Raw genomic sequence first — 26,377 nt, 5'->3', positions numbered from 1 at the left:
TAATTTGTTAACTTTATTTTTGTCTATGACAGATAATCCTCTGTTCATTACAAACAGCTGTAGTTAAAGGTCAGTGGGATTCGAGCTGGGCTACCAATATGTCAAATGGGTTTTGATTCCCAGTCACACTCCCTCTGACCTGGCAAAATACTCTTCATCTGCATTGTCCCATTCTGCTATAAGTGCGTATCAGCCTTACCTGAGAAAGTAAACTGTGTCATGCTGGTGTCTCATCCAGGGGTAGTTGTAGACGCTCATACACTTTATGGTCCAGTATCTGGGGATAAACACACTAACACGTGTGTTGTCGTGTGTACTTGCGTGTATATGCTTTTGATCACGCAAGACTGGAGAGAGGTGCCATTTCCCATTTGGTATGCTTATGTATTTTGGGTAAAGGATGAATGCTGCGAAAATGTAAAGTTGATAAGACAAATATTTTGGGAGAAATTAGCAATTTAACTAACCAATAAACAGTGGACATTGTGCTGCAATGCACCATGGGAGTTCAGGGTTTTGAGGTTTTAAATGTCGTTACTGTGAATCGTGTTAGTTTAGGGCCCCTTCACACATAGTGTGAATTTGGTTGAATTATGGTGAAACAGTTCATTAGCACACCACGAAACATCGCGCTGACGGCAACAGTGTCTTTTGAGCAGGAACGCAGTGTGAGCAGCTGCAGCAGCTCGCACTGTGGAATGACCTGCACCACCTCGTGCTGCTGATGTGGAGGAAAATAAAATAAAAACCCGCTGTATAATTAGTCTATATCACTGGGTTGATATAAATAATACATAAAAGGGGACGCAATGCAGAACCCTATGGTTAAATATCCTTGGTTAAAAAAAAGGCCACTCATGGGATTTGAACCCACACGCCCTGACTGCCAGACAGAAACTTTACCACTGCACCACATTCACTGTCTCATAACAGGAGCGTGAAATGGTTAAAGTCAACAAAAGATAAAAGTATTTTCTAATAAAAGAAAAAAGCACTGTGATAACTGACCAAACAGTGTTTGATACAGAGTATTTCTGCTGATGTGTGACTGAAAGTGGATTATTTGTTATACTGTTGGCTTGTCATATGGTGCTGCGGCGCGCAGCTCGCTGTCCTGTCAGACAGACGTGACGTTCAGATCGCCTGCTGCATGTCCACATGAACTGGCAGTCCGGTCCAGTTGGAACAGCCTGTCAATGTGCGTACTCTCCAGCCCGTCGCAGAAGCGATATATGTTTTTGTGTATTTCGATGTGAGGACAGCAAGCATACACACGCACGTGTCCGTCAAAACTGAATAAAGGTCTGTGTTTTCTATGATGCAGTACGGGAGCAGGCCTTTTGAAATGAAACAGCCGTTGGACCTATTTATGGTTTTTGCACATTCAGAATTGGCTGGAAGATGCAGTGTGCGCTGGCTGGCTCCTGATGTTGCTGCTGTGGCTATTCTTTCAACTTGAGGTGCTGACATGCTAAATGCACCCGAGCATCTGTTGTGTTTCCGAAATGCTTGACCTTCATTTTGCACAGCTTGCATCTTGATTCAGTGATATGAAGCTCCTTCTTACCCAGAATATTATAGAATCCAATGTGCTCCCAAACACTTGCTTTTAATTTTGACGGCGCTGGTTGAATTTTTTTTGATGCTCCATGCTAATGAACCGAGCTAACGAGCTAACTTGCTGTCGCAGCGCGAACTGTTGTCTGGGAGCTGAGAAAGATGAGTGAAAACGTTTCTACATTTACAGCAGTGAGGAGACACTGAATCAAAACAAAGACATTATTTTAAAAATTGATTTTTGAAACTTTTACATCCATTGTAAATCATTAAGGATAAGAATTACAATTCTGATGTAAATCACTTTTGTATTTTCAACATCCCTGACCTGACCCTCATAAGGTGGTGTCAGTCCAGTCATTCCAAAATGAAGAGCTCCCAGGTTTCCTTAGACTGTTAAAGAAAAAGCAACATTCCATGCTTCGCTTTCAAGTTTGTATCACGTTGCTACGGCTGGCAAATGGGCCAGTAATGACCTTAACACATCATAATGCTTTCTAGAAAATATGTTTTGATCCATTATATAGCTGCAAGATCCGTCTCCACCGCTCTCATGCAGGGGCACGTACAACTCATTTGGGACCTGAAAGGATATTTAGAGAGCATCAGCAAGTTTTCTCGCACATCGACGCGTCTGAGTTCCTGCTAGTGTCAGTATCCGGCATGTGCCTCCTCCAGAGGTACGTTCACTGCTCCTGATGGATCATTACCACCTTACAGCAGGTACATCGATGGAAAATCTCACACATATGGCTGCTTTTTTGGATATGTGTGAGTGGAAGCCGGAAATAACTGTATACTGCTCCTAGAGAAATCAATTCAAAGAGGCAGCAGGCAAACAATTAAATTGTTTGAAGGAGAATCTCATTTTCTTTAGTAATTTCAAAGCATTGCAGTTACAAATGACCCGCTTGCACCCTAATCTAGTTGAAAACCATTTCCCACAGTCGTGCCTTTTGTTCATACTGTAATCATATTTTATATAACGGCTGAGTAGATCCTTATCATTTGATTGGTGAGTTGTATGTCGTGTGACATGAATTATTCATACCATTTCCCATTGTGTTTCATCTAAGGTGGAGTAGTTCTTTTAGCATGCAATTTTGGTGCTATATGAAATGTGCTATTGCACACCCCAACCACCGTGTGCGCTCACACGGCAGAGTTTCTTTTGCTGGCGGTCGACAATTTGAAGGAGCTAGTTTATGCTGCTAATTCTTCTAACACACACACACACAAACAAAAACAAATCCACTATGCTGTAAGCCATCTGGAGGCATGATGAGCTGTTAAGATGAAAAGCTGGATGAATTGAAGAGTTCAGGCACAAAACCCCATAAATCCTGTGGTAAATGCAAGTCAAGATGCGGTTTGTATGCAGAACCTCTTAAGCGCCATCCCAGTTTGTGTGCAAAACAACATAGTGAACAGCGCACCACTCACTGGCATATACGGTCACGTGACGCAAAGATTGTGGCTCCCACGAGAGCTTCTCTGATGCTGCGTTTACATATAATGACGGCATGTCACGAATGCCACGAAATATACATTCTTGGCTGCTGATCACAAATGTGATGATTTGAGGCAGAGGCATCAGGTGTCCTCGGGAACTGCTGCAACCTGTTACCACGTAACAGAGCATTGTTAAGTTCTGCCTCGTTGTGAATGAGGCGAATTGTCTCCACACACACACCCATATTCATCCATCTGCTGATGAACAATTCAGATCGCTCCAGTTTGCTCCTTTTAATCCACACCAGAAGAACTTTGTGACTGCATGCTTAGTTGGGCTCTGAGCCATGGAGTGGTGCAGAGAGGAGGAGGACACAGAGAGAGCCAGATGTGTGGTTCCACGCGGCTCTCGTCTCGCTCGTTTTCCCAAACATCAGGCGCAGCAGCAGGTGGAACACCTGCAGGAGCTCGCTGAGGAGCATTGGAATGAAACCTTTAGCCGACTTGGCGTCTCTGTCCTAGCATACGTACATTAAAGTCAACTCAATCAATCAACTTTTTTTTTATATAGCGCCAAATCACAACAAACAGTTGCCCCAAGGCGCTTAATATTGTAAGGCAAGGCCATACAATAATTATGAAAAACCCCAACGGTCAAAACGACCCCCTGTGAGCAAGCACTTGGCAACAGTGGGAAGGAAAAACTCCCTCTTAACAGGAAGAAACCTCCAGCAGAACCAGGCTCAGGGAGGGGCAGTCTTCTGCTGAGACTGGTTGGGGCTGAGGGAAAGAACCAGGAAAAAGACATGCTGTGGAGGGGGGCAGAGATCGATCACTAATGATTAAATGCGGAGTGATGCATACAGAAAGTGATGGACTTACTGAGTTTTGCAAACAAACTGAAGGTGGAGATACCAGATTTTGCAGCCAAATATATTAAAGGTTGCTAATTAACACATTTCTGAATAAAGGCTGATTTTTGAGATTCTGCAATTTCATTCAGTGCACATAACCATTTCATAACAAGAAAGAATGATTCATGGAGATGTACAACTTCCATCAGGTAAATATCCTTATTTAAAACAAGAGTGGTCTGGTGGAGATACAGGGCTTTGCGCCTGAACTCTTCAATTTCTTTTTTGGAAGTGTGCAAAGTCAGTGCACGCCATCACGGACTACATCGTTGCAATTATTTGTGAACTATCTAACTTTTTTACAAGTTGACTGAGAACAATTTTGGACTCCAATTTAAAGTTCATATTGGACTGCTGACATCAAAACACCCGTGGAACACCAAATGTAAGTCCCTTTTCTGTTGTTTATAAATTAATAAAATATCAAATGACAAAGATCTGTTTTAGCTGTTATACAACACAAATAATGAATGTTTTTTCATTCTTTCAATGGAACGAATATTTGATTCGGTGAATTCTGGATTGTTCCATCTTTCACCTCATGAAATATTCATACCATTGAACTTATAAACATTCATTATTTGTATTCTATGAAATGCAAAGATGTTGCCATTGGTTACATTTGGGATATGAGCATATTTAGAGTAATAGTTGACACTATATGTTGCTCAAGGCTTTCTGTATGCCTCCAGGTACTGTCAAATGTCTGCTTTTCCTCAAGTCGAGACTCCCTGCATGCAAATCCTGCACCACTGTGCATGCTAACTAGTTAACAGACAACTTGCGCCGCCAGCGATGAATAAAAGAATTAACGCTGCCTTGATTTACCACCCATGCTTCTATTCTCACATATTTAAAATTCACAGATATTTGAAGTCGTTTTTATTCCATCCAAAATGATTTAATTTATTTATTTTTTTTTTTTCACAATGTCGAATGGCGGCTAATGACGTGGTGTGTTCATGATTACCAGAAGGTTGATTGCTGTGTGCCGGTGTTACAGCTGTTAACGTAGGAAGAGACTTGTGGAGATAACAACAGAAGGTGGAGCAAGAGATGGAAAACACCGATAAATGCTCCTGATGTCTGCGGGTATGGGGGGATAAAGCACCAATCAGGAAGGAGAAGGTAGCAGGGAGATTAGGGGAAGAAACAAAAGCTGGAGGAGGAGGACACTGGAATGAAACAGGGAGCACGACAAGCCCCATCAAACTAGATTTGTCCCCCAAGAGTGTAAAAGCGTGATGAAAAAGGAAGCAGGCCCATTGGCACAGGGCCCCTTGATTAAATTGTCCGAACAGGGATGGGGAGGAGTGCTGGAGAGGCAGTTGGGAGTGAAATTGAAAGACAGAGAGTAATGGTGCACCTATAAAGAACAAGGCTGCTGTTCAGCAAAATAAAAAACAGAGATTGCACTGCCCCGTGAAATGCCAACGTGGTGGAGACAAGAACAGTTCGTGCCCTTTCCCCAACTCACACTCATCTCCACCTCTTGTAACGTGTTCAATAAATCACGCTAAGGGCTAGAATGACCTTAAGTATCCTGGCGCCGCCTCCCAACCCACTGGCTGTACATTATGGTGCACATGCTAGAAAGACTTGTACATTTATATTATATATGCACCCACACAAATGACAGACAACTTTTATGTCCGCGTTGGAGAATGTAAAGCAGCGGCACATAAAAGTAGGCGAGATATAATGTTATTGCGTTGCAGTAAGTCAGGATTTGCATGAGTACCAATGAGGCGAAGTCCTGCAGCCGCAGACATACATGTAAAATGAATCCAAACTATGCCACTTCACTTATTTGCACTCAAAATACCTTTCCACAAGTACAGCGAGATGGCAAATCATAATGCCAGTCGGCTCCCCTAGTGGTTAAGGTTACTAAAAGCTGGAGGCTAAATTCATGCAGCTCTATTCTAATGAGTTATTTCTGCTTGATGACCAAAGGCTAAAAAGGCAGACCTTTGAATTTTAATGAAGCAGAGGTCACGACTGGCATGAGTTTGTTCATCTAAATAAAGTACCTTTGTGGTCACACATGTGATGCGGACAGGAAACTGATCAGTAAAGTATATACATATGTATGTTTTCATTTTCTGTCTCCTTCAGAAAGAAATCCTACATTCCTTTACATTTGTCACACCATGATGGGGATGAAACCTTTGCACCACAGCAGTCTCCACTCTCATGCAGTTAAGTTTTAGTTGTGAATATTTGCTTTATTGGAATCAACAACATGGCCGCCTTACTGTGAGGCAAGAGAGCAAACCACTGATCCACCATGGTACCCATGAAACAAATACAAAGCAAGCTGAATGTAAGCATGACTGAATATAAAGCTAACAGAAAAGCTAACTAAACAGAAAATGTAGATCTTCCATGCCTCTGCCTTCAGTGGGATGTCCTTAGCCAATAACCACACCTCCTGACCCGGACGATACTGGGGAGCCGGGGTTCGATGTCAGTCTGCATGGCATATTGTCCTGCCCCTCGTCCAGAGCAGAGCGGGACAGGCCGTCCTCCACACCCGCTGACAGCGCTGCAGGTGGGAACATACGGATGGCAGGGCCTCGTCCTCTTCTTGGACAGGGTTGGTACCCCAGGGAACACTCAAACTGTGATAATCTGGTGGTCTAGCTCAACTGGGTGTTGTAGGTGTACTCCACCCACAGCAGCTGAGCACTCCAGGTGGGAGGACGTCACACACTGGGTGGTGGATTCAAGCTCTTGGTTAGCCCGCGCCTCCTGGCCATTAGTCTGACAATGACCCCAGCAGCTAACTTATGCTGTCAGTCAAGCCTGTCCAGCTGCATAGGCTCATCGGCAGGGGTGTGGAGCCAAAGGAAGAAGGAACGGGACTGAGTTACGGAGGGATCTGAGGGAAAGACGTAAGTTGCGCTTTCCCGCTCTTTTCCTGCCACCTTTACCTCAACTGGTTATCTATTTTAATGGCTAGTCTAATAAGGTTGTCGAGTGAATCTGGTTCATTCCGAACCACCAGCTCATCTTTAAGTTCTTCGTCAAGACCATTAATAAACACATTATGCAGTGCCGCCGTGTTTCAGCCGGCCTCCGCCACCAGAACCCGGAATTAAATGGAAAAGTCCGCAAAACTGTAGTTCCATTGGTGGAGAGACAAAAGCCATTTGGAGGTTACCTGCACGTGCATCGGATGATCGAAGACTATACGAAACTGCTGAAAAAAGTAGAATATGTCTGTAGTACCGGGGAGTTCTAGCTCCAGAGGGCCTCTACCATGCTAATGCCCCCCCTCCCCTGTAGTAAACTTATCAGGTTAAGTGAGCTTGCTTTGATCTGTGGCATACGATGAAGGGCGCCGTAAAAAAAATGAGTGAACATTGCATTACACGAGCTGCACAAGTATCTACGGAACCTGACAATGATTCGGGGCTGCATATGATGAGTTCCTGGAAAGTTGATGTTTGTGGAAGAACTGGCAGTGTAGGTGCTGGTGGAGAGGACGAGGAGGCGGAGGTGATCTGAGTAAGCTGGTGAGTGAGTGAGTGCTGAGAGTGGTAACAAAGATTTTACATCACACGGTCAATATAACAAACAAACAAATAACTGTTTACTAATTCAAACGAGGGTAGAACAATTTCCACGACTTTAATTTTTGGAAGCTTTTAAAAATGTGATAAAACCAAGTTTTTTATGTGTAATTCAGTAAGTATCATTGACTAAAACAGGTTTATTATATTTAGTGTTAGCTAGCATGTTTAATACTTACACGAGGCAACAAGACAAAAGCTGAATATGCGGTTAAGAGCTGTTGATTGAGCCTTGCGTTAATCACGTGATTAGTCAATTAACCAACACAATAATCATTACATTTAAAATAATCTTTTGTTGCAGACCTAGACCAGGACGAAAACCACACTGCTACTCCTGAATCCGAGGTTTGACCATCGGTCGAATTCTCCTCTCCAGTACTCTGGAATAGACCTTACCGGGGAGGCTGAGTGTGATCCCCCTATAGTTGGAACACACCCTCTGGTCCCCCTTCTTAAACAGAGGGACCACCACCCCAGTCTGCCAATCCAGAGGCACTGTCCCTGATCGCCACGCGATGTTGCAGAGGCGTGTCAACCAAGACAGTCCCACAACATCCAGAGACTTAAGGTACTCAGGACGGATTTCATCCACCCCAGGAGCCTTGCCACCGAAGAGCTTTCTAACCACCTCGGTGACTTCGGCCCGGGTAATGGATGAGTCCGCCTCTGAGTCCCCAGTCTCTGCTTCCTCTTCGGAAGACGTGACAATTGGCCTCCGCAAGGGCTGCCCTTTGTCACCGGTTCTGTTCATTATTTTTATGGACAGAATTTCTAGGTGCAACCAGGGTGTAGAGGGGGTCTGGTTTGGGAACCACAGAATCTTGTCTCTGCTGTTTGCGGACGATGTGGTTCTGTTGGCTTCCTTAAATCAGGACCTTCAGCATGCACTGGGGCAGGTGTGAAGCGTCCAGGATGAAAATCAGCACCTCCAAATCCGAGGCCATGGTTCTCAACCGGAAAAAGGTGCTTTGCCCTCTTCAGGTCGGTGGAGTGTCCTTGTCTCTAGTGGAGGAGTTTAAGTATCTTGGGGTCTTGTTCACGAGTGAGGGACGGATGGAGTGTGAGATCGATAAACGGATCGGTGCAGCATCTGCAGTGATGCAGTCACTGTATTGGACCGTCGTGGTGAAGAGAGAGCTGAGTAGGGGGGCAAAGCTCTCGATTTACTGATCGATCTACATTCCAATCCTCACCTATGGTCATGAGATTTGGCTCATGACCGAAAGAACGAGATCGCGAGTACAGGCGGCCGAGATGAGTTTCCTCCGCAGGGTGGCTGGGCGCTCCCTTAGAGATAGGGTGAGGCGCTCAGTCACTCGGGAGGAGCTTGGAGTCGAGCTGCTGCTCCTCCACATCAAAAGGAGTCAGTTGAGGTGGCTCGGGCATCTTTTCCGGATGCCCCCTGGACTTTGTCTTGTTTGCACCATGATGCCATATTTGTAATCCACAATGGTGAGCGGGGGCGACGTCAATGGGAAGGGTGTGTCAAGTTAACTAAAATAATCGAAAACTGCAGGGTTGTGAAAACTCCACGGATCCGTGGGATTCCGCGGATTTCATTATGGGGAAGGGGGGCAGGGTGTTAGTGATGTACTCTTTAATTGTGAACATCACTGAGTTTTTAAAATGCTTATCGCAAAGTGTTCTCTTTTTTTACGACATCGTGCAAGTTTATAAGTCCGCGGACACTGATCTGTGTGTTACAGATACAAATCAGTTTCCTCGGATCCGCGGAGTTTCGAGGAGGAAAAATGCCACTCAAAGCGTAGCTGTTACTGGTTGGTTACTGCGGCGACGCTGTGTGGCTCCTGTGTGACGCTTAAGCTAAACGTAGCATGTGGACATTGCAAACTTTTAGAGCTTTCAAGTTTGTAAAATAAGACTTGTGCAGCATGTCTGTGTCACAGACTGACGTCGGACAGAGAGAAGATGGCGAGAAAGACGGTTTGAAAAAGTCTTATAAGGACAAGAGTCCGTGGAATTGTTGCTGGCTTCATGGATACACCTGAAAGATAAAAGAAACGGGAAATTCTGTAAAAAATTTTCTCTCCCTGGAAAATAAACAGTCTTCTGTTCAAACAGGATTTTAGACAAGATTATGTGACTTTTTTTCATTAATCTTGACTTTATTTCATTGTAAAAAAGACATTGTGGCTTTGAATGGATTTAGGCTGCATAAATTTACACAAGAATGTAAGTTTTTACTATAAGGTATGTTATTGATATTATACCATGATTTTTCTAATCTTCTACAAGGTTTGTAGAATGGTGGTTTTTGAAATGCTTTTACAGTCTTTTCAGTCTTCATGAATTTCATGTAGTTTATCTGTTCTGAGTTAATGCATAATTTGGTTTACAATTAACGCCTATTGTCACATATATGCTACAATATTTGACTCAAATATGCAACATACCAAATTGACCAAATTGACCAATTTGCACATACCATTATTATTATTATAACTATAACATAAAGTCATTACCAAAATACCAAAATTACTATTTATTTTTTGTGCAAAAGTGAAATTAATAATCTCAACATTATTTACCATCTACTTAAAGACAAAAACACACACAAAACATTTTTTATATACAGCTATATAAATTCAGGCGTTAAGGGGTTAAAAGGAAAATCATTCCAGGTCCTACTTCCATGTCATATTCTGTTATTTCATCATCATTGACAGGTCAAATAAACTGTTGAATATAGGATCATTTAAATATGCACAAATTTTAAGATTTGTTCTTCCAGGAGATGCTGAAAAAGTATCATTAGATAAAAATTTAATTCTGGGGCCCCACAGGGCCCAAGACCCCGGCTCCTGGGGGGCTGTGTCCCCCCAGACCCCCTGCAAATTTTCCTCGGATTTCACAATTTTCATAACATTAACTGAGAAGTTCACTAAAGTTTATGCAATTCTGAAGTCACCTTGAATATTTCTTCCACTGTGTCATTCTTTCCACTTAAGTCACAGAGGATAGAGGCAGAGAACAAGCTTGTTTTTTTTTTTTTCTTCAAAAAATGTCCCAGTTTCTATAGCAACACCTCTTTTGGAGTTCTTTCCATCATGACCATTGGGTTGCTGACAAGATTCCAGTGTCAGCTCTAAGCGGTGAAGCGCTCCTGTGGAACAGGTTTACATTGTGTGTTTTGAACTGAACGTCAAGGAAAAAAATGAAATTTAACATGTCTTTCAGGCAGATGGTAACTCATGATTTTAAGGAGCTAGAAGTTTTATTTAAAGCATTGTTGGAGAGATAGAGGAATAAATTTAATGATATGAAGGATATGAAGAAAGGTGTACCATCAGAAATATGAATGATCTTACACATTTATCGATTTTATTATTAAACGTTAAATGGTCCTTCAGTGTCAACACACACAAGTATTTCTGGGATACTCTTGTGCTGTCCCCAATCTTAAGACGTGTCCTGCTAATAGTATCATTGCATACAATTGGAATGACAGATATTTGTGAAAATGCTCCTGCTCATGTTAAACCCAAAATTAATTGTAATACTAACCCCAATTATGTCTAATATTAGACATCTAGATATCTTAATATTACTGATGATGTAACAAATGCTAAGACAATATCAGTATCTGTGCATAAGGTTTGATTGAATTATTGTCATTTTCTTTGCATTGGTCAAACAAGAGCAACCCAAGATTTCTGAGGTCCACCAGTCTGGATCTGGATCACCTCCAAAATGTAATGGAGTCTTCTATGGCCTAATATCTGTCTGTGGTGCAAATTTGGTGAAAATCCGTGAAGTAGTTTTGACGTAATCCTTCAAAGCCTGTTGTTGTTGTTCATTCGGCTGCTCCCGGTTTTTGTTCAGGGTCGCCACAGCGAATACAGCCAGATCTGCAATGGTAATTGGCACAGGTTTTATACCAGATGCCCTTCCTGACGCAACTCCAGTTTCACCTGGAGAAACACACGCAGCCGCTGGTGTTACAAAGAGGTCTCCCATCCAAGTACTAACCAGATCCTGCCCTGCTTAGCTTCTGAGATCTGATGGGATCAGGCTGACCAGCTGCAATCCTTCAAAGCCTATAAAAAGAGAAATCTTGATCCAGAATCCGGATCAGGATCAACTCTAGAATTTAATGGAGTCTTCCATGGCCGAATATGTATCTGTGGTGAACATTTCGTCAAAATCTGTGCAGTAGTTTTGACAAAATCCTGCTAACAGACAGACAGACAGACAAAAGAATATATGCTGATAATTTTATTATGTTCTTGGCGGATGTAACAATGCATGTAATGCAGATATCCTCCAAGATATCACCCATAGGTTTTCTGAACAGTGGGTTTGAAGCTCAAGTGGGTTTAATGTTGTTTTTCAGTGTTGCCATCCTGCCAGTGCCTGACTCTATCTAACTGTTGGTTAACCCATAGATCAGGGGTGGGCAATCATGTGCCATGAAGGGCCGAAACACTGCAGGTTTTCCTTTCTACCAATGACCTCAGCAGGTGATTTCATTAAAGATCAGGTGTCTCAGCAGGTGATTTCATTGACTATCAGGTGTTTATGTTCAGAGGAGAAGCTCATCAGCAACCCACCTGCTGAGCTGACTGGTTGCAGTGAAAACCTGCACTGTCTTGGCCCTCGTTGCCCACCCCTGCCATAGATGGTTTAGCCAAGGTCACGTAGTCATGTCCACTCTCCACCCTTTTACAATGAATCCTGAACACACCCACATGTCCCAAATTACCAAGCTTGCTAAGGCTAACAGGCTAGATCACACTGAATTGAACTGAACTGATTTGCATACTGGGTGATGGTTCTGATAAGAAGGATTAGAGGAGGTGATGGTCTAGTGGTTAAGCGTTGGGCTTGAGACCAGAGGATCCTCGGTTCAAATTCCAGCCTGACCGGAAAATCACTAAGGGCCCTTGGGCAAGGTCCTTAATCACCTAGTTGCTCCCGGTGTGTAGTGGGCACCTTGCATGGCAGCAGCCTGACATCGGGGTGAATGTGAGGCATTGATGTGTAAAGCGCTTTGAGCGACTGATGCAGATGGAAAAGTGCTATATAAATGCAGTCCATTTACCATTTTAGTCCATTTAACATGTGGCTTGGTATGGGAATTAAAAAATATGACAGCCTATAGCTTCAATAAACATGATAGTATCAGTGTAGCTAACATTACCAAGCTACCAGTACCTGTTAATTAGTGCTACCGGTGCTAACAGACAACTTAATTGTGTGACAAATACGCATTCATATCAAATTATGATTTCATTTTTAATGATGACAGTGAGTGTGGATTTTGTATGTGTACTTACTTGCACATACATTGCTTGTGTTGATTTATACCCTTTTGATGGAAATGTGCTAATGATTAAGCATACATATTTTCTTTTTAATAAGGGATCACCACTGTGCTGACTATGACCACCATTAACACCCACTTGAGAGAGACTCTTCCCAAAATCCCTTACGTCAAGGCCATCGACATGTACCTGATGGGCTGCTTTGTAATGGTCTTTCTGGCCCTGCTGGAGTATGCCTTTGTCAACTATATCTTCTTTGGAAGGGGCCCTCAGATGCAAAAGAAGCTGGCAGAGAAAGCGGAGAAGGCCAACAATGAGAAAGCCAAATATGACGCCGCAAGGGTAAGTTAAGAATTTTGGTTTGGAACATTTGGAAATTGTTTTTCTACTATGATTGGTACCTTAAAACTGACAGTGTACTAGCCAAATATTATTGCCACCAAGTGGTGAAGATGTTAAGTATTTAAAAATGCTAATGTGTACACTGTCTATATTAAAAATAAATACTTATCCTCTTGCACATTCTTTTATGATGTCAAATCAGAATCAATAAATTGTGGTTTCTTTATGCAAAAACTGATGTTCTTTAATTATAAAGTTAAAAATGTATTTCTACAGGAATGCATGATCTATATGAGAAGGTGCACTCAACTGGTAGGTTGTTGTCCCAAATATAAGACGGTCATGCTTGTAAAACATCCACCCATTTTTCCAGAACATATTTTTGAAAAAAAAAAAAAAACTTTCTGAAGATCAAATATTATGTTTCACTTTGGTGTGGGAACAGCAGGACAAGGATTTCTGGAAAACCTGCAAATAATAGCAACTAGTAATAATGTTTTATGGCTGCTTTTGTGGTCATCTCATCTTGTTAAAGTTGTATAGATAAGTGATTGTAGTGTTTTAGAAAAGCAACATTCAACTCCATAAATGTGAACGGTACCTCACAGCACAACTTTAGCCTCTTACCTTTTTTTTATGTGGTTGTAAGTAAAAACTTGTTCAAAAGGGTTGCACATTGTTGAAGTATTTTTCTTGCCACTTACTGTTGTGTATGTACAGTGCATCCGGAAAGTATTCATGGTGCTTCACTTTTTCCACATTTTGTTATTTACAGCCTTATTTCAAAAAGGAGTAAATTCATTTTTTTCCCCTCCAAATTCTACTCACAACACCCCATAATGACAGCTTGAAAATTTTTTAAATGAAATTTTTTCAAATTTATTAAAAATAAAAAAGTAAGAAATCGGATGTACTTAAGTATTCACACCCTTTGCTCAATACTTCGTTGATGCATCTTTGGCAGCAATTACAGCCTCAAGTCTTCTTGAATATGATGCCACAAGCTTGGCGCACCTATCTGTGAAGTTTTGCCCATTCCTTTTTGTAGCACCTCTCAAGTTCCGTCAGGTTGGATGGGGAGCATCGGTGCACAGCCATTTTCAGGTCACATTGTCATTATGGGGTACTGTGTGTAGAATTTCATTTATTTTGGAATAATGCTGCAACATAAAGAAAATGTGGAAAAAAGTGAAGTGCTGTGAATACTCTCTGGATGCAATGTATATGACAGGTAAAAGCCCAGTCTGCTAGTCTAAGACAACTAGACAACTTTTTTCCAAATGTATTCCTGGAAAGTAACCATGTTTTATATTTGGTGTGGTATTGAACAGTATGAAATTGATCTAAAAGGAGGTTAAAACTACAGCTCGTTGTGACATCACATTTCAAAATCTTTTTTTTTTTCCAAGGAATATTGCTCCGGAGCAATATTCCGTTATTTTTTCTTTGCAACTTTTTTTAGTACTTTATTTGTTTGTGTGTATTTTACAATAGTGCTGGGATTTGTTTTTCTTTGATATTAAAGACCATAGTTTTTTGTATTTTTTGGACAAAGAAGCCCACATTTTTTTAATTTGACATCATAAATAAGAAAACATTTAAAAGTCCAAGTATTATTTTTATTATTATTATTATTATTATTATGTCACTGTATGTTAAATTTGTTGACCTTGAGGTTTTTTAAATATTTGTCAGCATTTTTGTGCATTTGAAGCTGGCCTGTGAGATGAATGTTTGCATGATTGTGGTCTGAATATCTCGTGACATATAAGCAAAGAAAAAAAAAACAGCACTGTATAAAGGAACCTAAAAACTAAAATCAAGTTGAATCAGTTGAATTATTTTTTTTCCATAGAATATATACTGTCAGGTACATTTTGCCTTTGTATACCACCACAGTGGAAATTAAATGCAAAATCAAGATGTTTGTGGTGCAGACTTTCAGCTTGAATTCCTCAGCCTTGGACATCAGAAGAGGTTAGCTGAGGTCATTGGACAGAGATGTTTGGCAATTCCAGTACCTTTGTAGGAGATTAAAGGTCCAAGTCTTTCGGGTCCCGATACTTCTTGCTTTTCATGGTTGGAGACTAACCACCGACCTAAGGTGACAACTAGATGTTTTTGATACTAGGTCTCTTCAGAAGATCCTCAGATACCACTGGAATGATTTTGTGTCATATAAATGGTTACTTTGGGAGACTCAGATGAGGCTGTCATTACTCTGTAACTGTCATTGTGAGTGAGCATCAGCCACAACATTTAGACCATGTGGCACACTTCTCTGATCCAACACACAGGCGCTTCAGTGTTGAGGCCACGTTTCATCTCGATGGAGCACATAGAGATGTACGGGTTGTCTGCCTGGGTGTTTGCCATCCAGGACCCAAGCCGGTTCCATTGTTTCTTGGATGTGGTAATATGCTGCACCAGTGCATGCTGCCAGATGTGACATGGCCTTGAACGGAAGGTGAAAGTCTACCCTACAAGCACACCTTGATTGCTTCATTTCAACCCTGTTGTGATGTACAGAGGGAAAGTTGCTAAAATTTTCACTGCACAACTAGTTACATAGATTACAGCCAACTGTATGTCTTTAAAAAAAAATACATTTTCAGTTGTTTTTTTTTACTTAATTATTTTATACTCCCCACATGTGGCTGAATATTTTCATTTTCTCAGGAGGCAGGTAGTAGGACTGCATCCCTAAAATGGTCCAATCAGTTTAAAGGTCTTCGCCACTCACGCTCGGTGAGTTGTTCAATGAGATTCTTCAGTATTTAAGTCAACTCTGCCATTGCCATCAGCTGAAATGGATGCTTCTTCTTCTTTTTTTTTTTTTTTTTTTTTACTTTAATGCAAAATGCTTCTTCATCCATGGAATGAATGAAGCAACAACAGACATTCTCATGACATTGTCATATTCCCAGGACAATTTTCACTTTGACTTTCTCCACTGTAGTTCAACTTCTTTTTCAACATTGATATACATAGTCTATGAGCCAGTCATCAATTGTGACCTAATCGGTACCACACAAGTTTACGAAACAACACTTAGAATCCAGCCGCAGTGTACCATGGCCTACACAAAAATGTATGATAACCATCCCAGGGTGGTAGTTATAGCCGGGCAGGGGTCAATGAAGAATTACACAGAGGTCAAAATGTAAATATGCTCCAATTATGTTAAAAACTATACCACATTATTTGTCTGATCATAACACTTCCAAAAAGGCATAGTTTGGACTATCTATGACTGACTGTTCTGGAGTTATGGGGTAAAAACAGCAAAAATGGTGACAAAAGTCAGTTTCAGTTTGTACAGGGGTCAAAAGTTAAAGTTGGTCCAATTTCACTAAAAAAAAGAAAAAAAAGATGCAAATTATTGGTTGAAATAAAAGGATTAATAAATGAAATAGTTTTGACTGTGTTGAATGTTTGGTCTCCACATGGTCTCCATGTGACATACCGTATGTTACCAAGTAATATGACAACTAAGTATGACAGATGGTGTAAACTATTCATTTTTAGAACCCTATTAACCCAACCAATAATTTGCATAAATTTTTACTGAAACTGGAGCAACTTTAACTTTTGACCCATGTACAAACTATACCTTTTTGTAATTGTTATGATCAGACAAATAATGTGGTATAGGTTTTAATATAATTGGAGCATTTTTTTTTTTTTTTTTTTTTTTACATTTTGACCTCTTTGTAATTCTTTATTGACCCCTACCTGAGTATAACTACCAGCCTGGGATTGTTATCATACAGTAGTATTCAGAATAATGGTAGTGCTATGTGACTAAAAAGATTAATCCAGGTTTTGAGTATATTTCTCATTGTTACATGGGAAACAAGGTACCAGTAGATTCAGTAGATTCTCACAAATCCAACAAGACCAAGCATTCATGATATGCACACTCTTAAGGCTATGAAATTGGGCTATTAGTAAAAAAAAGTAGAAAAGGGGGTGTTCACAGTGATAGTAGTGTGGCATGCAGTCAGTGAGTTTGTCAATTATGTGGAACAAACAGGTGTGAATCAGGTGTCCCCTATGTAAGGATGAAGCCAGCACCTGCTGAACATGCTTTTCTCTTTGAAAGCCTGACGAAAATGGGATGTTCAAGACATTGTTCAGAAGAACAGTGTAGTTTGATTAAAAAGTTGATTGGAGAGGGGAAAACCTATACGCAGGTGCAAAAAAAAAAATTATAGGGTGTTCATCTACAATGATCTCCAATGCTTTAAAATGGAAAAAAAAAAAAACAGAGACGTGTGGAAGAAAACGGAAAACAACCATCAAAATGGATAGAAGAATAACCAGAATGGCAAAGGCTCACCCATTGATCAGCTCCAGGATGATCAAAGACAGTCCGGAGTTACCTGTAATTGCTGTGACAGTTAGAAGACGCCCGTGTGAAGATAATTTATTTGCAGGAATCCCCCGCAAAGTCCCTCTGTTAAATAAAAGACGTGCAGAAGAGGTTACAATTTGCCAAAGAACACATCAACTGGCCTAAAGAGAAATGGAGGAATATTTTGTGGACTGATGAGAGTAAAATTGTTCTTTTTGGGTCCAAGGGCCGCAGACAGATTGTGAGATGGCCCCCAAACTCTGAATTCAAGCCACAGCTCACAGTGAAGACAGTGAAGCATGGTGGTGCAAGCATCATGATATGGGCATGTTTCTCCTACTATGGTGTTGGTCCTATATATCGCATACCAGGTATCATGGATCAGTTTGGATATGTCAAAATACTTGAAGAGGTCATGTTGCCTTATGCTGAAGAGGACATGCCCTTAAAATGGGTGTTTCAACAAGACAATGACCCCAAGCACACTAGTAAACAAGCAAAATCTTGGTTCCAAACCAACAAATTAATGCCTTGCAGATGTGAAGAAATCATGAAAAACTGTGGTTATACAGCTAAATACTAGTTTAGTGATTCACAGGATTGCTAGAAAAGCAGTTTGAACATAATAGTTTTGAGTTTGTAGCATCAACAGCAGATGCTACTATTATTGTGAACACCCCCTTTTCTACTTTTTTTTACTAATAGCCCAATTTCATAGCCTTTAGAGTGTGCCTATCATGAATGCTTGGTCTTGTTGGATTTGTGAGAATCTACTGAATCTACTGGTACCTTGTTTCCCATGTAATAATAAGAAATATACTCAAAACCTGGATTAATCTTTTTAGTCACATAGCACTACTATTATTCTGAACACTACTGTACATTTTTATGTAGGCCATGGTACACTGAGGCTGGATTTTAAGTGTTGTTTCTTCACCTTAAGTGGTACCGAAAACCTGCTTGGTCCATGGACTATATATTCATGCTCTACTCCTCATTGGTGTATCAGACATGATCCCATTTTTTTTCCCTTTCAGAGCTCACTGGAAATGCATGCTGCCTGTATATTTTACTCATTGAAATCGCCATTAAAGCTGCACCTCTCACAGCTTTCTGAAATTAATGTTGTACAACTTAGGATGTGGCAATTCAATGCCTCTCTTCGTAGCTGGTGTACAAGTTGAAAAATTTGCAAAATCTGACAAGTGACATGTTAAACTGTTGCAGATTGAAAAGTGATTAATTTTTCCTCTGAAGAGACGTGACAAGCAAAATTTGATTTATGCAAACTGCCACATTAATAATGAAAATGTGGGGTGTTCACTGCAGTGACATTTGCATGAATTATCACCCTTGTCCGTGATCATTTCTGGTCTGTTTTGTAGCATACAAATCATGTTGTATCTTATATGGATGGGAGCTAGGTAACAGGAGGAAGAACAACTGGTTCATTGTGGAATGCCCTGACATTACAATGAGTTAGACCTCTGCACAGGTCCAACATTTGGAAATCATTGTAAAATCTCAATTTATTTCATTTATATAGCACCAAATAACAACAAAGTTGCCTCAAGGCGCTTCACACAAGTAAGGTCTAACTTTACCAACCCCTAGAGCAAGCACACAGGCGACAGTGGTAAGGAAAAACTCCCTCTGATGATTTGAGGAAGAAACCTGAAGCAGACCAGATTCAAAGGGGTGACCCTCTGCTTGGGCCATGCTACCGTCACAAATGACAATATGAATATACAGAAAATTTTGGGAGTCCATGCTGGTGCACAGGATGGGAGGCCTGCAGAAGAAGACACCCACTCACATCTCTGGATGGAGCCACACCTCAAACAACACAGAAGAAACACAGAAGCAGGCAGCAGAAAGACAACAAATACAGTATAATTTGTCAGCATTAATCAACAAGAAAAACAGAAGAAATAGTAATTTGATTGCCGGCCAATAGCCCTAAGCTTCAGTAAAAGACCCAAACCTTAGATAAAGTTGAGGCCGCGGCCTGCTCTGTTTCCTAATAAAATTAATTTAAAAGGGTAAAAAACATAGTAACATACTTTGCCAGTATGCTAGCCATACGAAAGGGAAAATAAGTGCATCTTACGACTGGACTTGAAAGTTTCCACAGGATCTGACTGTTTTATTGACGCAGGGAGATAATTCCAGAAAGCAGGTGCATGATAAGAGAAAGTTCTCTATAACAGACAGTTCAGCTCTCACTGTGAACTGTAACAAGCATCTGGAAGGATTTCTTCTCATGTTCAATTCAAAAATTTACCATCGTATCACCAACAATCCACAGGCATCATACAACCTGACTAACATTCACATTTTGTAAAATCTCCGTACAAGAAACATGTCTTGCATTACACACACTGTTTGCTTTATGTGTATTAAGTTTGTTCTTTAATGGGGGATTTTGATTTGATTTTGTAACTAATGTCTACACTTTGACTTTAATAAAAAGGTCTTCACAGAATGCACTTTACAAATGTAGCTGTAAGCAGCAGTAAGGGGGCAAAGCAGCACCCCCTAGGAGTTAAACAACAGCGCTTTTTTGGTGCATAGTTACAATGGGGTCCTGAGCCCAAATACCATTTTTGGTTTTGATTCATCAAAGTATTGCTGAGATATGACCTCACGTCATATTTGTTGGCTTTGCCACTGAATTCAGTTGGCAAACATAACTGAACAGTCATGTCAATAGAATTGTTATGATTGACATGAAGATCAGCTGTGCCAAAATTTGTGAAGACTGGACAATATATGTGACCTGGGAAAATTTATAGACTTTTTCAACAAATCCAATATGGTAGAAAATCTGGCATGGCAGATATTGACATCATAGGGTGCAGTGAACCCAACTTGATCCAAAGAATGCAATGATGCCTGGTTTCTGAAAGTCAGGCATATCATTCATAAGTTGCATGCAAATACACACTTCCAACTGTGACCCATTAATGGTGCTAGTGATGTGAAACCTGGTGAATAAAATGATAGGATTGTCCCTAGTACAACAAAGCATGATTCTGTATCCTACCATTCTGGCACATTGGCCAGCAGGGCATCAAAATGGAAAATCCACCGTAATATGCATGTTATTTTAGAGTTAAAACAAACATGTTTACAGTTACAAAGTCAAGGTGTGGTCAGCGAGGCAGTTAAAGGTCAGACAAAGTGAAGCAATTTAACCCCTTCTAAGCCTGTATATCACATCCATGGGAAATTTCACTTTTATTTGTGAGATGCTGACAAGCCAAAATGAGGTGGGTGGTAGGGGGTTAAGGTAAGGTGTAGCAAAGCAGTTTAAGGTAAGGTAAGGTAAGGCAAGGCAATTGAAGTGAAGGTAAAGTAAGAAGGCAAGGCAAGGTAATTTAAGGTAAGGTAAAGTTAAGCAAGGCAATTTAAGTAAAGGTAAGGCAAAGCAAGGCAAGGCAATTTCAGTAAAGATGAGGTAAGGCAAGGCAATTTAAGTAAAGGTGAGGTAAAGCAAAGCGAGGCAAGGCAATTTAAGTAAAGTTGAGGTAAGGCAAGCTAAGGTAATTTAAGTAAAGGTAAGGTAAGACAAGGCTATTTCAGTAAAGGTGAGGTAAAGCAAAGCAAGGCAATTTAAGTAAAGGTGAGGTAAGGCAAGCCAAGGTAATTTAAGTAAAGGTGAGGTAAGGCAATTTAAGCAAAGGTAAGGTAAGGCAAAGGAAGGCAAGGCAATTTAAGTGAAGGTGAGGTAAGGCAAGGCAAGGTAATTTAAGTAAAGGTAAGGTAAGACAAGGCAATTTAAGTAAAGGTAAGGTAAGGCAAAGCAAGGCAAGGCAATTTAAGTAAAGGTGAGGTAAAGCAAAGCAAAGCAAGGCAATTTAAGTAAAGGTGAGGTAAGGCAAGCCAAGGTAATTTAAGTAAAGGTGAGGTAAGGTGGGGCAGTTTAAGTAAAGGTGAGGTAAGGCAAGGCAATGTAAGTAAAGGTGAGTTAAGGCAAGGCAATTTAAGTAAAGGTAAGGTAAGGCAAGGCAAGGCAATTTAAGTAAGGTGAGGTAAGGCAAGCCAAGGTAATTTAAGTAAAGGTGAGGTAAGGCAAGGCAATGTAAGTAAAAGTAAGGTAAGGCAAGGCAATTTAAGTAAAGGTAAGTTAAGGCAAAGCAAGGCAAGGCAATTTAAGTGAAGGTGAGGTAAGGCAAGGCAATTTAAGTAAAGGTGTGGTAAGGCAAGGCAAGGCAATTTAAGTAAAGGTAAGGTAAAGCAAAGCAAGGCAAGGCATTTTAAGTAAAGGTGAGGTAAGGCAAGGCAAGGTAATTTAAGTAAAGGTAAGGTAAGGCAAAGCAAGGCAAGGCAATTTAAGTAAAGGTGAGGTAAGGTAAGGCAAGGTCATTTAAGTAAAAGTAAGGTAAGGCAAGGTAATTTAAGTAAAGGTAAGGTGGGGCAGTTTAAGGTAAAGTAAGGAGGGGCGAGGTAATTTAAGGTAAGGTAATGTAAGGCAAGGTGAGATGGCAGTTCAAGGTTAGGTAAGATGAGGTGAGATAATTTAACATTAGAAAAGGTGTGGTAAGGTCAGGCAATTTATGGTAAAGCACTGTGAGACGAGGCAAATTAAGGTAAGACTAGAGTGTTACCCGTGGGGATCCACGGGCTCTAGACTGGGTGGTGTTTATAAAATAGGTAGCTGACATTTTTCATCGGTTAAATTATGCAGTTTCTACAATGAGTTGGAATGTTGGGTGAGTCCAGAATGTTTTTAGAACCTTAGACCTTAGACCTCATCAGTTTTTATAAGAACTCAACCTTTTCCTGTTTATTAAGTAATTTTAAAAGTTAATTAACTGTCTTAATGTATTTATAAATTGTTGAGGTTCTTATCATACACACACTATTATTATTATTATTATTCATGATGAGATCATACAAGACACACTGTGGCATTTTAGGTTAAGGCCAGGTAAGGCAAAATGTGATTTCAGTCATTGACATTAAGCACCTTGACCTACTTGAAGCCAAGTCAAACAACTGCCAATAGTGGTACCTTCACAATTAATTAATTAAATTTGAATTAAAATTATCACGTACGTAGTTGACTAGCTATCTTGTCAATCACGATTACAATACTGCTTGCTGTTACATGCCCACAGAAATTGGGTTATGTGGCCTCCAGCTTGTAGTATCATAGCAAGTGCACTGTACATTATTTTACTAGTAGATGTCCGTAACCACCAGTAAGCTGTGAAAAGAGGCTTAATATAGTGAAAATGTAATAAGTCCTACAATGGCCATGAGGTCCACTGATGCCGGTGCTTATCTTCGGATTCCGTCATGTGACTGCCGTCCTCTGGGACATGGCAGGTTACTTCCCCAGGCAAGGCAGTTACTCACTGACATTTGGGTGGCCTCACACGACTTAGATTAAGTGTTTTGTTCCACAACACAGACAGGTAGCATGAGTAGGAATTGAACCCAGGTCTAAATATTGAAAGCTGAGCTCCTTAACCACTTCAAGACTGAGTTGGGAGGATTATTGAAGAGTTGGGGCCTCGACACCAAAGTTTCATTTTCACATCACTGTTCCATGTGTGTTGCATACTGTCAGTTAATATGAAATATATGCACCAAATTTACATTTTTGGGGGGAGGCATCAAGCGCAAATAGCATTCATACTTACACAACTGTATTTCTTTTAGAGCAACAGAGTTTTAGAGTATTTAGAGCTCCATGTGGAGTTCCAGTAGCACTTTTCTACTTGACAGGGACAATAGGGCATTAATATCAATAGTGTTAATATCAAACCTTGAAATTCCAAATCTACAATTAGCCAAACATGGATGTATCTGTAATCCATGTAATCCATCCACTACCATGCAGTGGATGGATTTATCCACTTCTCCAGACAGGGTGCCGCACCCAACATGTGCCAGAAAAACAGATAAAATACCTGAAATAAAGTATGTATAATAAAATGTTTGTGTGGTTCATGGCTTCTGTAGGTTCAGGTCATTCTCATGTCACTTTAATGAACTGTAGTGACATAAAGCTGCCTTTTATGGGGGCACTTCCATTGTGGTAATTTTTAAGCACAGCCCACCCCACCCCGTCCCAGTATCCTTGTCTCCCATGTTGATTTCAACCAGAGAGGTTGGGGTCAGCTCAGGTGATTTCTGTGCACTCCATTTATGTGCACATAATGACCCTCATGAATTTTCCAATTTGTTTATCTTTTCAGGCGGAACCTCACGGCCACGGGAACATTTTGCTAACCACCCTGGAGATCCATAACGAAGTGGCGGGAAGCGAGATCACCACTAGCGTGGCGGACATTAGGAACTCTCAGTCCATGGTGCAGTTGGACAGCACGGCCTCGTCACACATCCAGTACCGGAAGCAAAGCGGCGGCATTGGCCCACGCTCTGCCAGCCGCCACTCCCTGGACCGGGCTGCTCAGATGAAACAAAGCCGTCTGCGGAGGCGGTCCTCACAGCTTAAAATTAAAATACCAGACCTGACGGATGTGAACGCCATCGACCGCTGGTCGCGGATCATCTTCCCTTCTGTCTTCTCACTATTCAACCTTGTCTATTGGCTCTATTACGTCTGATTGAACAGTGTCATTGAGATGTTTGTTCTTTGATTTGTTGTGTTTTCATTATTTTTCCTCGACTTTTTTGCTTTTTTACATGGTGTAATTTGTTGAGGTAAAGACTGCAACAATACAAGACAAAACAGACTGAAAAAAGACTGCTGAGTTTTGGACCAAGTTCACCTCAGAAATGTTTTTATAGGCTATTTGCAGTCTTTGGATCCTTAGTACCAATATATTTTTGTTTATTTGCTTGGCTTTTAAAATGAGGTACTGTAACTGGGATTGTGTGACAGTCATTTCCCAACATTTCCCCTTGTGGTAATTTGTAAATAGAGACAGACATAAAGCCAGCAGTTGACTAAATAGTACAGTATTTGCAAAAAAATAAAAATTAATAAATAAACTCAAGGCAGACTTTTTTAAAATCAAAAAACAAAAAATTTTAAACTTTATACAACAAATCCAAGGAGTTCCAGAATGATTTAAATACACTGGTGTATGTTTGGTACCATATGCAATATTAATGCAGTATTATTGCATGTAATGAACATATATTTAAAGTTGAAAACTCAGGTTATGAATTCTGATATTTGGCATCTTTTTTTGAATGAGAAACATCTTTCTAAAATTCCAGCGAGGAGAAAAAAAAGCACAAAATTTAAGTAAAAACTGCCATTTTTCAACTCAGTTTTACCTTCTAGAAACAGTGCTTGAAAGTGATAACATGACAGAATTGCACTTAAATTGATTAAACTCCTCTAAAACTCTCTTAACTTTAATTTAAATCAACTGCCAAGGGCCTTTTGAGCAATAGTTACTTAACCCATGAAAAGTTCTGTTATTTTTGTACTCTTAGTCCTTTTTGAACCTGTCTTGGTGACACTTTTATTTCTTGCTCAAAACTCTGTTGTGGCAACACATTGGTACACTTGAGGAATTAAATATATAGTGTGTACACAAGTGCATAGTTGTATATATACAGTGAAAGTATTCACAGCACTTTACATTTTCCACATTGTGTTATGTTACAATTTTATTCCAAAATGGAGTAAATTAAATGTTCCCCTCAAAATTCTACTTACAACACCCCATAATGACAATATGATTTTTAATTTTTTTTTACAAATTTCTTGAAAATAAAAACTAAGAAATCACGTGGACAGAAATATCCACACCCTTTGCTCAATACTTCAGCAAAGTTGGATGCACCTTTGGCAGTAATTACAGCCTCAAGTCTTCTTGAATATCATATCACAAGCTTGGTGCACCTATCGTTGGGCAGTTTTGCCCATTCCTCTTTGTAGCACCTCTCAAGCTCAAGCAGCCATTTTCAGCTCGGATTCAGGTCTGGGCTCTGGCTGGACCACTCAAGGATATTCACAGAGTTGTCCTGAAGTCACTCCTTTGATATCTTGGCTGTGTGCTTAGGGTCATTGTCCTACAGAAAGATGAACCGTCACCCCAGTCTGTGTTCAAGAGCGCTCTGGAGCAGGTTTTCATCCAGGATGTCTCTGTACATTACTGCATTCATCTTCTATCATCCTGACTAGTCTCCCAGTTCGGGCCTCTGAAAAACATCCCCACAACATGATGCTGCCACCACCATGCTCACTGTAGTGATGGTGTCTGGTTTCCTACAAACATGATGCCTGGCATTCACACCAAAGTCTTCAAATTTTTTTTCATCAGACCACAGATTTTAGTTTCTCATGGTCTGAGCATCCTTCAGGTGCCTTTTGGGCTGCCATGTGCCTTTTTGGGAGTGGCTTCTGTCTGGCCATTCTACCATACAGGCCTGATTGATGGATTGATGCAAATATGGCTGTCCTTCTGGAAGGTTCTCCTCTCCACAGAGGATGCTGGAGCTCTTACAAAGTGACCATCAGGTTTTTGGTCATCTCCCTGACTAAGGCCCTTCTCCCCCAGTTGCTCAGTTTAGACAGGCAACCAGCTCTAGGAAAAGTCCTTGTAGATCTCAACATCCTCCATTTATGGATGATGGAGGCCACTGTGCTCATTGGAACCTTCAAAGCAGCAGAAGTGTTTTTGTGCCCTTCCCCAGATTTGTGCCTCAAGACAATCCTGTCGCAGAGGGTTACAGACAATTCCTTTGACTTCATGCTTGTTTTGTGCTCTGACATGCACTGTCAACTATGGGACCTTATAGATAGACAGGTGTGTGCCTTTCCATATCATGTCCAATGGAATTTACCTCTGGTGGACTCCAATTAAGATATAGAAACATCTCAAGGATGAGTGGAAACACGATTCTGAGGTAAATTTTGAGCTTCTTGAATTGTGAATTGCAATATATATATATATA

The 26,377-nt window shown here is 40.6% G+C and overlaps 1 protein-coding gene across 2 annotated transcripts in view; it reads left to right on the top strand.

Annotated features, from left to right (window-relative positions):
• Positions 1-24,818, top strand: part of LOC117515096 (gamma-aminobutyric acid receptor subunit beta-3-like) — a 115,449-nt gene extending 90,631 nt beyond the window's left edge. Inside the window, exons 8-10 of one of the 2 annotated variants that reach the window (XM_034175607.1) lie at positions 12,887-13,131; positions 15,811-15,879; positions 23,698-24,818. In XM_034175607.1, coding sequence (XP_034031498.1) covers positions 12,887-13,131; positions 15,811-15,879; positions 23,698-24,069 — 686 coding nt within the window. In that variant the 3' untranslated portion in view covers positions 24,070-24,818. The remainder of the gene's footprint in view (positions 1-12,886; positions 13,132-15,810; positions 15,880-23,697) is intronic. The other variant, XM_034175614.1, reaches the window with a different exon arrangement.
• Positions 24,819-26,377: the final 1,559 nt, after the last annotated feature.

The sequence above is a fragment of the Thalassophryne amazonica genome, chromosome 1, assembly GCF_902500255.1.
Source record: "Thalassophryne amazonica chromosome 1, fThaAma1.1, whole genome shotgun sequence".
NCBI lineage: Eukaryota > Metazoa > Chordata > Actinopteri > Batrachoidiformes > Batrachoididae > Thalassophryne > Thalassophryne amazonica.
This window is presented reverse-complemented; position numbering and strand designations above follow the sequence as displayed.